Source organism: Micromesistius poutassou (genome assembly GCF_964030765.1).
Source record: "Micromesistius poutassou genome assembly, chromosome: 19".
Classification (NCBI taxonomy): domain Eukaryota; kingdom Metazoa; phylum Chordata; class Actinopteri; order Gadiformes; family Gadidae; genus Micromesistius; species Micromesistius poutassou.
In genome coordinates this window covers 12,802,494-12,816,696 of record NC_140289.1, presented here as the reverse complement: position 1 = coordinate 12,816,696, position 14,203 = coordinate 12,802,494, and the positions used below count along the sequence as shown (strand labels likewise).

Genomic DNA, 14,203 nt, shown 5'->3' with positions numbered 1-14,203 from the left:
TACTCAACGGCAGCCATCTTAGCTACGTAGCGGAAGAGGCGGAGCCAGGCTGAGCCAACGTCGGCGCATTTTCCACATAGCCTGCATTAATGGAGTCATTTTGTAGCTTTTATAGCTTTTTACAGCTACTATGCGTAAAGAGTTCACCGTTCAAAGCGGGATGTTTATTGTGGGGGAGGAGCCGCGGTGGCAGTCGCAATCGTAATTCCCGGTTAGTGCACCACAGAGTATTAGATTTGGAACGACACTGACATCTGAAAATCAGCGCACTCAGTGAGTGAGGTTAGTGTACTACGTTTAAGTGTACTCATGGAAGTATGGATATTGGAACACAGCACTTAATAGGGCATGAGTAAAAGCCAAGGTATTTTTGATCTTGATCTTAGCTACAATCACTACCGGTATAAATGTAACAATTAATATAATATATCTTTATTAACTATTGGTAAAGGGATAATGATGACAATATTAATATGATATAATGACATAATATGAGGATACAGTGTGACACATTTCTGCTCATCAAGGATTTATAATCCAAAGTGACAAGTGAGAATGGGCAACATGATCCCTTCTATTTACCTTTTGTGTGTGTGTGCGTGCGTGCGTGCGTGCGTGCGTGCGTGCGTGCGTGCGTGCGTGCGTGCGTGCGTGCGTGTGCGTTCATGCGTGTGTCGTAGGGCCCTGTCTCCTCGCTGCACGGCGGGGATATATGACTTCTGGACATTTTGGTCCACTTGTTATGAAAGGTGCAGCTCTGTCCCAGGTGGCCCTGGGGGCACAGAGACCACCAGCTAACGGCCCCTGGGCTCACATTAAAGACTTGTTTGTTTTGTATCATATCACAAGGAGGCGTTGAATGGGGCCAGATAACATACGACACTGGGGTCTATTACTGACTGAGCCTCAATCTGCCAGGACAGAAGCACATGAAATGTGACGGCAGCACACAAAAAAACACAATAGATGGAGTGTAATTATTAATATTGTATATTTTCAGAATGACCTAGCCATTGTGCAGACATCAAGCGACCTGCATCCATCTTGTATTAATGCTGTAATAAATAATTCCTTATTCAATTAGTCAAGATAAAGTAATAATCAGAATAACAACATTTACATGGTATGATTAATGCAAAATCACATTAGGTCAAATTACATTTCAACAATTATCACAATAAATGCAAAAATAATGAAGTCCAATAGTTATTTTACCCTATTCTGTTTAAACTAGGCCACGGTATCATATCTTACAACAGTAAAATAAATACAATACATAATATTGAATGCTCAAAAGTCAAATAAATAAATCACTAATCATTTCTAACAAAAATAAAATAGGGGAATCGATAATGAGGGTTTGGTATCTAGTATAATTAGTGGGGGTAAAAATGGTTTCTAGGAATCTAGAACTTCTCACGCAGGAGATGGTTCATGGCATCGCGGCCTGGCCCATGAACACAGTGGTGATTGGAGGCAGCGAGGAGGCGTCCTGGGGGGGGAAGGGGAGGGGGCCTCCTCCATACATACAGGGCCTGGGCACCGCAGGCTCCACCGCATAGAGAGAACCCAGAGCAGACGGGCGCTTTGGGCCCAGACAACCTGGAGGATGGAATCAATACACTGATGTGAGACAGCTATACCATCAACAGAAGTGACTTCAACGTCCTCTTGATATGAGACAGCTATACCATCAACAGAAGTGACTTCAACGTCCTCTTGATATGAGACAGCTATACCATCAACAGAAGTGACTTCAACGTCCTCTTGATATGAGACAGCTATACCATCAACAGAAGTGACTTCAACGTCCTCTTGATATGAGACAGCTATACCATCAACAGAAGTGACTTCAACGTCCTCTTGATATGAGACAGCTATACCATCAACAGAAGTGACTTCAACGTCCTCTTGATATGAGACAGCTATACCATCAACAGAAGTGACTTCAACGTCCTCCTGATATGAGACAGCTATACCATCAACAGAAGTGACATCCTGTTGAATGCGAGAGCTTACCCTCCTCCTCTCCCACCTCCTCGTAGTACAGTGCAGGGCTTTTTCTTCCCGGGTCGTCCAGAATATTGAGCGGGTCGTGGACCTCTGAGAACATGGGCGGGAAGGGGCGGAGGCTGGCCACACTGCTGATGACGGACACATGCTGGTCCACCGATGACAGCATCCGTTGTCCCTGAATGTAGCTGCTGTTGCCATAGTAACCTGCTGGGTGGGGTGGGGGAGGGCTGTTCAGTTGACCCAAGCTGTTTGCTGCTAGTGTGTGCAGGGGTCTCATGATCGCCTCTTGGGAGCCATTGCTATTCATTGGTGATACTGCAACAAAATACTGTGTTGTTAGTTAAAGTCACAGCATGTAGGACTGAGCCCCTACAGGGGTGTGAGCGGGATGGCTTTTGGGAGGGTTGATAGTACAGGCTGGTCAATATTTTTTATTGTAAAATAAATCAATTATAGGATAAGATTTAGTTGATAACATGATAATGAAATCACTACGATCAGCATTGACTAGAGATATTTCAAGATCATTTTAAGGTATGAGCTTGGCTAAACTTTACACATTGCGACTTTAACATCAATTATTTTGTGTGACCGTTCTGTGGGTACGATTTGAGAGTTGTAAATAGAGAGAGCAAAAAATAATTTTTAACTCAACAACCAAAACAATGTCCCCTCCCTCTATGCCTCTAAACAATCTCATCCAGAGTCAGGCACAGTCAACTTGAAACAGATCAGTCTCATAGAGCATTTAATTCACTAATAGCTGACAGATGGCAGGGGCATTTTCAACAAATTACACCAAAATAATAGCTCTTAAATGTGACCTATAATATATACATATAATGAATAAAGGGATGAACAACAACACAAATCTGTAAATTACCTCCATTGCAATCTCATGTAATTTCAGTCTATTGATCTCTTTCTGTTCCTTCCCAGTCTATGTTCCACGCTAGGTAGCCAAGCGTGATATAAATGACTATACACTCACTTGGCAAGGGCAGGACCCAATTACTGATCAAGCTTCGGCGCTTTGGACTTTGAGGGGTTGAGTTCCGACCCCGCAAAAATAAATAAATTAAAGATCGATGCATGAAAAACTATTAACAAGAACAAAAGCAGCACCAGGAAGTGCAAATGTTGCTAACCGGCACCAACCTGAATAGTCCTGTCCCTGAACCTGGCTAGCCTCAGGGTTGTGACCAGCATCCCCAACGTATCCATACTCCCCGGAGGGCCCCACAGGGTCCATCGGCTGACCGGCCGGGGTCTGGGTATCTAACCCCCGCTCCAGACCGACCTGAGCCGTGTCCGAGGAGCAAGAAGAGCTGTAGGACACCACGCAGCTGACGGGAGGAGGATGGCTGTGACCAGTGGGATGGTGGCCTTGGTAGGGCTGGTAGCGAGCGGGCAGGTGATAGGTCAGGGACGAGGTCCCGGACAGAGCAGACGACTGCATCTGCCCATGAGGCCTGCACACAAGATAGAGAGGAAATGAATTGAGGACAATACCCGGCTCTGGGACTTGAACCTGATCTCTGGCAGTGAAACGAGCCAAAAATATGAGTTGTCACAAAATGACAGGTCCTAATGTTTAGCAGTACACATTTGGGCAGTCTAGAGGTTAGGGTGCTCGACTCCCAGCCCAATAGGTTTTGGGTTCGACCCTCAAGAGCCACTGGCTGCTTCTTTAGAACATGGATCTGAACTCACCGACGAAAAGGTTCCTATGGTTGGACGTCTGATAAAGTAATACAGACTGAAGCCATGCCATAATACTGAAGTATGCTGGGTGACGCTATATCCCACCTGAGTGCGTGCTGGTAGCTGGCTGAGCTGGAAGACGTGTGGAAGAACCCTGAGCTGGTGGGAGGCATGGAGTGGTACGGGGCCTCTGGATAAGAGGAGGTGCAGGCGCTGGGCTGGCCCACCACGCTCATGGAGAGGGAGGAGGAGGAGAGGTAGGAGGAGGAGGACGGGCAGGTGACAGAGGCGGAAGACGAGGTGGAGGTCAAAAGTCTCCCGGTGGCCATGGGCCCCTGGTTGATGACGGAGCCGCGGTTGGCTAGCGTGGTGGGGGAGACGGGCGGGGTCATCAAGGCAGCCTGGCAGTAGTCCAGCTGGCTGGCTCCTGCAGGTGGGTGCGTTCAGGGTTGTTGAGATTGTGATTTGAGTTAACAATTATGACCTGATTGATGGTTCGAATACATGTGTGTTTTTGTTTTACCTAAAACTGAGAAACCAGCGTTTTCTGTGCTCTGATAGACAGCAAGGCTGGCTTCAAGGCACTGTTGCTGATTGGCTGATAAAGACATATAGGCGTTTTCTGCCAGACCCTCATTCTTCACCAATTGGTCAGCGGCATTGCTGGCCTTGTTGCGATTGGCTAGGAAGCAGGAACTAGGCGAGGCCATGAATGCAGCTCTACTGGCGTCTGAGGGGTAGAATAATACTTAATATAAAAGTTAGAACCAAGGGCTCTGACGGACAGCATGCACATCAAAGCCTCTAAAAATACATAGAATGACAAGTGACAGTAGCTGCAATAAATATAATATACATGTGTAAATGAGCAGACATAGACCAGTGTTCGAATATACTATACCTGCGTTTCTCATGTATCTGTCCAATAGATTTTGTAGGTCCTGCTCCTTGTCATTGTTAAACTGTGTCTCCAGTGCCAAAAGAATGTATTCATCTAGCAGCATTCTTATCAGATGAAATGAACCTGGGAAGGATATTAAGTAAAAGGTATACTAGATATTTTAATAAGGATGGATGGAAATAGAAATACTTGAAAAATGCCAAAATAAAAAAATATATTTTCTCTTAGGAGTATACTTAATATTCAAAGCTTATTTTTGTATTGCCTGTAGGTGATCCTGTCATATACAAACACAGCATGCATATTACTCTCATGGATATCATATCATGATACCTTCTCTGGTCCGTTCCTCCCTCCCTACATTTTTACACCATTGAGAATGATATCATAGTTTGCTTTGGTTTCTCCATAAACCAAAGCAAACTACTCAAGACAAGCAACTGGTATTTTAAAAATACCAGCGACTTTCTTGACAAAAAGAGACAATGGGTTTGATTTGTTTGTTGATTGTTTATCAAGCAAATCCGATTGTTTTAATAAAACTACAGTTACCCACATTATTCAAGACAATTGCTGCAGTAATTTTATAATGATATTCATGAGTTCTAGTTTTTGAGAAAAGAAAAATGCTGTGCAATGAAAAATATTTGAAGATTATGCAATGGAAAAATACATTTACCCTTCTGCCAAAATCAAAGAGCAGAAAAGAGTAGAAGAAACAAAAATGTCTCCTCCCTCTCTCCCTCCCTCCCTCCCTCCATATGTTTTGTACCACCATTGTTGGACTTCCCACACCTGTGATTGAGAGGCAAGATGGACACTCTGAAACAATAGCACCCAGAATTATAGCTCTTTAATCTTACCTACAGCACCTTTAAAATGAAAGTTCAATGGATTCAAACTATAGTTATCATGGTGTTCTGTAGACAAAGCCCTTGCTACAATGGACTGCATAAAATACCTTAATAATAATATTAATAATAAATTATTAATAATATTAATAATAAGAATGTCTGACAAGTTCATGCAAAATAATATTTTTATAGGGTCCTGTTTGAGATGTGTATTTAAAACATGGATTAGTCTGTGAGCCTGTATGGCCATCCGAGCACATGTAGGGAAACTAGTGGTCAAACAGAAAGCATGCAACCTGATAAAATGACTGTTTAGGCAAAGCAGGGATGGCCATTATTAGCATAAGTTTATGGCCCCATTGTAGCAATCTGCTACAATTTAAAACAAATAAATCATCTGACCAGAGCGTGAGTGTGTACTACTTACTCCTACAAGAGTACTCCTACTCAGTTATTAGGACTAACTCTGGTAGCCTTTTAAGGAAGCCAAACATGTGTTTCTACTGGAGCTGCTGAGGGCCCTGGGTCGTACCAAAGCTACAGGCGTTGTTGAGAGTGAGGCTGTGCATCACCCTGGCTCCTAGGAAGCTCCAACGCAGCAGGAAGTCTTGTGCTCGTCTTTTGACCGACCGACAGCTCTGCTGACCCGGCTGTCACAAAGACAGAGAGCAAGAAACACAGAAGACATTTGGAGATTCATTATTTGCCTCTCAAATATTACAGATTCTAATTATGATTTAGTTTGAAAGGAAAACATTTCCTTAGTAAAACTATGTTCCTTAGTATGGCTGTCTTTTTTAAAATGAAACACTATCTTTATGCTCATACGTTCAGGCCTCTACACAGAGACAGCTTCTGCCAATCAATACCTTGATTACTTTCTGTTCCACAACAGTGTCGAGCCATTCGATGAAAGACTCCACAGTGGCATTGTTCTTCAGCAAGTCTTTAAGCTCCTGGAAGACTGCTATGGAGTCATCTATTTCAAGACAACGGGGAGGTGATAGAAAAGACAGCATTAGACACTGTATTTTTTTGTGTGTTTATGTATATGTGTGCGTGTGTGGTGGAAAATACCCCCTACACTCAAAAACATACTTTATTTGCTGAACTGGTCTTTGAACTGGCCAGGCTTTCACTGAGCACATGCTGAACAGTCACTAGAACTCCCTTTTAATATATCCCCCACAACGTGGCAGCACTTCCGTGAAATCATTATTTATCTAGCAACGTACCGCCTTGTGACACAGCCTGATCAACTGATGGACAGTCTGCATATCAAATGCAGAAGAGCCAAAGAAACAAATAGAAATTGCAATTCAAATTTGTGTGCTCCATTAGAGAATATGACATATGAGCCGGCAGTAACAGCTAGTTGACTTGGAACTCTAACCTCTATAGTGACTGTACAGCTGGTTGGCTGGGATCTCTAACCTCTATAGTGACTGTACAGCTGGTTGGCTGGGATCTCTAACCTCTATAGTGACTGTACAGCTGGTTGGCTGGGATCTCTAACCTCTATAGTGACTGTACAGCTGGTTGGCTCAGTGGGATCTGAAACCTATAGACCTAGAGTGACTCTTACACTCTGAGTAGACGTCAGTGTCAGCATGCTCTCCTGCAGCAGTGATGCTCAGGAGTGGCTGAACACTGATGGTGCTCAGCTCTACCTTCTCCATGTCCGTCACCATACTGTTCACCACTGCCTGGTCGAACAGGGCTGGCCGGGCGATCTGGGAACAAGAGGAACCAGTGGGTTCAGAAGACAAAAGAAGGGATAGAGGGGTTCATTGGCAAGGAACAAGACGGCACACATTTATTCCACTCATCTGCAGGTTGAATGGACCAGAGAATACCATCATATCACAAGATCAGAGACCATGTGCCATATCACAACAGGGTGGAACCAATAGATTAGAGCTGACTCTCTATCAACTCTCTTTCATGTCTTACTAGAAGTTAAGCTACAGTGCAAACGTAGTGTCGTGGAAGTCAATTAAACCCAGTCGTACGTGTGTTAAATAATGGTCAGAGAAGGGCTGTTCTGCCAATAAGGCCTACAAGAACCACGGTCCCTATCACCTAATGTCTCCTTTGGGCTGTACCTGCGCCAGATGCAGAAAGGAACTCTGTCTCTTCAGAGACGAGATGAAGCGGTGTGCAATGGGCAGTTTCTTTGCTGCAAGGCATTCTGGGAGATTCTCCAGAGACGAAGTGAGCCAGTGCTCCCAGTGTTTGGCAAAGTTACGGATGTCTGCCAACAAACTGACGAGCAAATATGATTTCACATGATGCAATTTCAGCTAACATATCGTATCGACTGTTTACAGCTGCTTCTGCTGAATGCAGTGCAATGATGCATTAGATTCAAGTGACAAACCTTTCCGGCATCTCTTGCATGGTCGCAGGAATGAGAACGTCAGTGAGCACCTGACAAAATATCATAAAACAATGTCATTTCATGGTATGTAATAACGTGTTATGTCATGGTATGAATAAAATGTCATTGCATGGTATGTAATAAAATGTTGTTTCATGGTATGAAACAAAATCGTTTTTTGGTATGGATTGTAATAGAATGCTGTTTCATGGAATATTGGAGGACAATGGAATGAGAGATTTGCACGAAGATTCTCATTTAGTCATAAGGCACTACGTATACGTTGTACTGCTTCTATCACCGCAAAAGGCTTTGCTGAGGTTCTATCAGATCACTACCAAAGGTTATTTTATCTGAGCATTACAAAGGGCTGTGCTAAAATTCTTCTATCTGATCAATATAAAAGTCTATGCTGTGGTTATTCTATATGATATCTACAAAAGGCTGAGGTTCTTCTCAATCACTACAAAGGCTGAGGTTCTTCTATCAATCACTACAAAGGCTGAGGTTCTTCTTTCTGTTCACTACAAAGGCTGAGGTTCTTCTTTCTGTTCACTACAAAGGCTGAGGTTCTTCTTTCTGTTCACTACAAAAGGTTGAGGTTCTTCTATCAATCACTACAAAAGGTTTTGCTGAGGTTCGCCATAAGAAAATGTGCATCTTGATTATAGGTGAAAAATATTGTGGATTTATAATATTTTTATGTTCTAACAAGTTTAACTGTTAAAAATGAGAAAAAAAAGATAACCTTATAAAGAATGGAGTCACACACACAGAAGATATCCATGATCACAGAGTTCTCCAGCAGGGGCAAAAGGTGGTCCGGCATACCCTGCCAGAAATGGAGCAGGAAGTTCTGTATCTGTAACACATCAGACGCAGACACAACTCTGACCATGTTGTGGTGGGTGTAACATGGACAGGAGCAACACCTCTTAACTGACCATGTTGTGGTGGGTGTAACATGGTCAGGATACCTCTTAACTGACCATGTTGTGGTGGGTGTAACATGGTCAGGATACCTCTTAACTGACCATGTTGTGGTGGGTGTAACATAGACAAGAGCCATACATCCTTACTGCCTCAAAAGTAATTAATCTTCTCAAGTACTCAATGATGTTGAAATGCTGTCACTATGTGGGCTAACTTTAGAGAGAGAACTAATTGAGTGAGCAACATTGACAGATAATAGTAGTTGTAAAGTGTTTACTTTAATAAAAGGGTTACCTCTTCAAAGTTGACATTAATAGCATTGTCCAGGATGCACTGACAATGGGTTTTGTACATCATGATTAGAGTGTCCACCTACAAAAGGAGGGGAAATTGGATATTTACAAATAGTTGAAAACATGCTACTTTACTGGACAAAGAAATTCCAAGGAGTAATATTTCATTGGTAATCACCGAAGCTGCAGGATAGGAATAATATGAATTATTTATACTTTTAATAATCTCTTGCAATCATTATTGTTCAAAGACCTACTTTACAGATTGGGAAGCCGTAGCAAATCCCAAGCAGACTCTACCAGTTTGTTACACTGTTATCGGGCAAGGAGCCAACCTTTTCCCTAGGGATGTTTCCCTGTAGCAGGAGGTGTTGGGCACTGGGGAAGTCTGGGAGCAACGTTCCTGTTTTAGAACTCAGGGAGTATTTCCTGGTGAAGCCACCCTGTTAAACACAACTTGTTTTACGGCCTTCTGCAATCAATGTTTGCCATTTATTAAATAATTATTATGGATTCTTACCTCATTCTTAAGCTTGCTTCCAGAAAATCTATGATTATAAAACAAAAGAAAACCACTACAGATTAAGAAGAAACAATACTCTAGAACAAAGCCACAAAACCAGCAGCGCCTGGTGAAGATATATAAGGTATTTTACAGCTGAATGCATTCATTGCTTTTGCCATTAGATGAAGCTTAAAACTTGGTCTTACCTGGTCAAGCCCTTCCCTGAGTAGACTGAGTGGTAGTATGCACTACTCTCTTTGATGCCAATGCCATAGTAATGATACCTGCAGAATGGTTCAGTTTGGTAATAACTGTGCTAAATATGACATTTCTGACTTCTGTTTATAGAAAATGCAGATGCACTTTACTTCATCAGAAAATTCCCATTAAAAGAAAGGTAAAAATGTTAAATTGTGTGTGTGTGTGTGTGCTTACTTTGAGTGTCCTCTAGTGCCAAGACGTCTGGTTGTTAGGAGAGGAAACTTCTGACGGATGGTCTGCAAGGTATAGAAGCAGAGGTTATTGTCCGTCAGATATTATAGCTACAGCAGTCTAAACTCAAACTCAGAATACTGATTGGTTCCAATGTTTATTCCTCTACTTTTTGCCATGAACAATTTTGGAGGCAGGGTGCGTATATTGGCGATAGAACACCTTATGTGTAAGGGATAATGTATAGAACGCCGGTCATTATTGGGAAAATAAGCCCCGACAGGGCGAACTGTCAGCTGTCAGTTAAACGCATTATTAACGGTGTTAACGGAAACCCATTTTAACAGCATCAATTTTTTTTATTGGGAGATTAATGTCCTTTTCTTTTTTTTCACTCTTTTATTGATGGACAGTGTTACATTGTGTGAGAGATTATTTTAGATTATTTATAAGTGTGAATGACTGCTCCAAGTGAGAATGTTGTATGAAATTGAACACAGTATATGGCAATGTTGTTTTCAATAAGAAAACATTTGCACAAAGCAAGCCGATCCACTTTTCCATGTTGATAAGAGCAATAAAATTTGAGAAAATAATGGGACAAAAAGAAATCAAGGGACATTTAGAATATATAAAAATGTGTGATTAATTGCAATTAATTGCCAGTTAACTATGACATTAATGCGATTAATCACGATTAAATATTTTAATTGTTTGACAGCACTAATATATATATATATATATATATATATATATATATATATATATAAGGTGTTTAACTTCCAGCCAACAGCTCCTGGGTTCCATCCAGTCTCCCATTATAGACCATTCCATTATATAATGGGAGATGCTAAGGCATTGCCTCTTCTGAGGAGCAGTCAAGACAATCCATTACATTTAAGATTCTGTAAGACAGAAACGCTTCAAATGTTTGTACTCTTTTAGTTTGCACACACACACACACACACACACACACACACACACACACACACACACACACACACACACACACACCTTTCCAAAAGTAGCAGCACATGCCGGGTCGAGCCTCTCCTTGCGGCAGAAGTCCAGGTAATGTGCGTAGAGGATGCAGCGGGGGAGGCACACGCCCTCACACACCATGTAGTTGTCCTCCAGCCTTTAAGGCCCAGATTAAAATCAACAGCAGGTCATATATGTCTGCATGCAAATACACAGCGAACCCATACAACTATGATCAGCTACACCAGGTGGGTTCACTCCTCATATTAGCCTATGTCTTGAATCTCTAAATGGTAAGCCCATCAACACAAAGTATTACACATTGTTAGTTGTTTAGTTTGTTTAAGTTTGCAAAACTATTATGATGACCTGATTTAAACAAGGAGAAATGTTATGAGTATGTTGTTCTTACCCATGATTTTCTTTTCTATTGTAATTTTGTGTGATGCATCATTGCTTTACTTGTTCACCACCTTATTGAATTAATTATGATTTCTAAAGTCATATCACGTTTATAAGGCATATCAATGCAATATGACTTAATCAATTATTATTTATAGGGCCTATATAACAGTATATGCTGCAGTATTCAGTGATAAATATATAGGCCTACCACTGCAGAGTGAGTTGGGTCTGTTTCTTCTTGTCTTTAATGATCTGAGTTATGTTCTTCCTGGGAATGGGGTTGTGGACGGACAGCTCAGTGGGATGCTGTCTGTCGCTGCTCTCCTCCGCCTCTGGCAGGGAGAGGAAGGGAGAACGATCACACCCAACAAGAGCCACAACACATACACACCAAACATAAACAAGTTGGCGGATCATGGTTAAATGAGGTAGCAGATGTTTCAGAAATGAAATAAGAATGGAACATCTGTTCAGTTAGGATATATAAGACAGTGGCTACCAGAGGGTCAACTAGAATCAAACTAAACGTAAAAACAAGTCCGCAGAGCCTGTATGATGCCGACCTTCGTATTGCATTGCAGCCCAGCATAGGGAACAGTGTAATGTATATTTCCTCTGGTTGGCGGCTCCTCACCTGACTTGACAGCAGAGTCCTCCTCCTCCTTGTCACAGGGCGGCCGGGCCGGTGGCTCCGGGACGGGGAGAGGAGGATGAACACCGAACGGTCCATCCTCCAGTGAACTTCCTCCACTTGGTTTCATAGTAACATTAATGATGTATCAGTAACAACGATCTGAAGTAACAAATAGCATCAATAACGGATAAAATAGTGTGAAGATAAAGGTCCACTGTTGTTCTTTTAATCACAGAACGGTTGCCGAAAGTTGAAATAACATCATAAGGGAACCAAATCCGGTCGCTGACGAAAGAGGATAACTGATGAAATCGGAATCAAGTCATGTAAGCGCGATATCTTGAATAGTCCCGTCTCCCCTGGGACTCAGTCTTAAACCTCCGTGGACTCAGAACTCCAGAGTCCTGCTCAGCCGCGTCCTGTTGACAGAAGATGGGGGTTGATCGAAGTGGTTAATGATTAACAAATCCTCTATCTACATTGCAGTCACCTGACTAGACTTGGGCTACCGTCAGGTCCATAGTAGGCTATTGGTAAGCTCTAGTCCCGGTCTCAGAGGGGGTCACAGGACCCCGCGGCAACGGCCACGGAGAAAGTCCCGTCCCACCAGGGGTGCAGATCCGATGTCAGGATTGGGGGGGACACAAAAGTTTTTTTTGCCCGTATGCAACTCATACCATGCCACCATAAATCACAACTTTGTAGAGGCTCGCCATATCATTCAAAAAGTACTGCACAGGGAATTATTTATTGTGCTTACCTTTCTTGTTTATTTGTCCTAAACAGCCAACAGCGCGTATCACTGCTTACTTAACTGTTATATTAGTAAATCATAATTTTAAGGGTCTCGGGCATGTAATGTCTACTCATGTTCTTATCTTTCACCTCCCTCCAACCCTCCCAGATCCCCAATTCTTCTCACCATTTTCCTTTTCTCCCAGTCTATGGGACTACTTTATGCATGATTAATTGATATGGATGAATATCAAAATATGAAGCCCTAACCAAGTTGTGTAAACTAACTGATCATGTTTTTACAATGCCAGTTATGCTGGTAAACAAACAATCAATCATTTCTTTTTAGATGTGAATCTAAAATGTGAAGAATGTGAAGTCTGAAAATACATTTGGTCAATTTTGAATAATTTAGGGTATTTTTATTGGGGGGGACAATTCATGTTTTTCATAAATTGGGGGGGGACATGTCCCCCCCGTTCCCCCCCAGGATCTGCACCCATGCGTCTGTTGGGAAAAGCAGTCTGCCTAGTTACTTGACCAGATAAAATGAGACGGAGAGGTAATAAAGTCTATCAGCACGAGGGCCTCGGATTTATTGAGTAAAGTAGCAAAGGTAATACAGATTCATAAAGCGTGAGAGATCGAATATTCTACGTCCCCTAACAGCGCTGAGGTCGTCCGGAGCTTCGCCTCCGAAGAGGTTCTGCCTCGGAAGAGCTCCCGTGATTTGGTGCACGAGAAACTTATAGTATCTTTCATGGCCAGGTGTGTGTGCTAGCCTTTGTGTGGGTTATCGAGGGTTCTCTTGTCCCTGAGCCTCCGGGTTGTGTTGTCTTTCTGTGTGATATGTGTGTCCTCGCCGTCCGGCTGTGGCAGAGTTCTCCGCAGACTGATAGGGGGGCTCGAGGGTCATCTTGACCCTCTTGAATGTGTGGTGTGTTGTGTTTATTAGATTTGGGCCCAGGGTTGACTATATTCATAATGTAATGTCCATTTAGGTTATTTTTCCCATCATATCCCCCTCAAGTCGTCGTCAGACGACTTTCACTTAAAAATAACGACAAACTCGACCATACAAAATAAAAAATAAAAAATAAAAACAGCTGTCCCCCTCAACCCGTCGCTAGCCGGCATCACCTACTAGGGACACGAGGGGTTGGACCTCAGCGCTTGACGTATCATTGTAGCATCATCAATAACATCAGAAAGACGACAAACTTGACCATAAAAATAAGCAACCATGAGCATGGGATCCTAATATCTCGCTTGGCCGGGTGTATGGGGAACCACGTGGGAGAAACGCTACTCATGCTTCGGACATGAGTATGCCATACACACCCCTCCTAGGGGGTGGCATCCACCCCGGCCTTACATTGCAGTATCCCTTTGCACAATGACACGGAAGGCAAGGTAAAAACAGAACATGT

The 14,203-nt window shown here is 42.7% G+C and overlaps 1 protein-coding gene across 1 annotated transcript; it reads right to left on the bottom strand.

Annotated features, from left to right (window-relative positions):
• Window positions 1–1,400: 1,400 nt before the first annotated feature.
• Window positions 1,401–12,165, bottom strand: rfx6 (regulatory factor X, 6; the record flags this gene model as incomplete). Its single annotated transcript, XM_084483759.1, has 20 exons — window positions 1,401–1,602; window positions 2,020–2,220; window positions 3,175–3,488; window positions 3,826–4,147; window positions 4,244–4,450; window positions 4,622–4,744; window positions 6,008–6,125; window positions 6,345–6,454; window positions 7,061–7,208; window positions 7,581–7,740; window positions 7,856–7,905; window positions 8,604–8,717; window positions 9,083–9,160; window positions 9,417–9,524; window positions 9,602–9,629; window positions 9,793–9,870; window positions 10,022–10,083; window positions 11,033–11,156; window positions 11,613–11,736; window positions 12,039–12,165. 20 exons carry the CDS (start codon window positions 12,163–12,165, stop codon window positions 1,433–1,435), a joined length of 2,766 nt encoding a protein of 921 aa, XP_084339885.1. The 3' UTR covers window positions 1,401–1,432.
• Window positions 12,166–14,203: the final 2,038 nt, after the last annotated feature.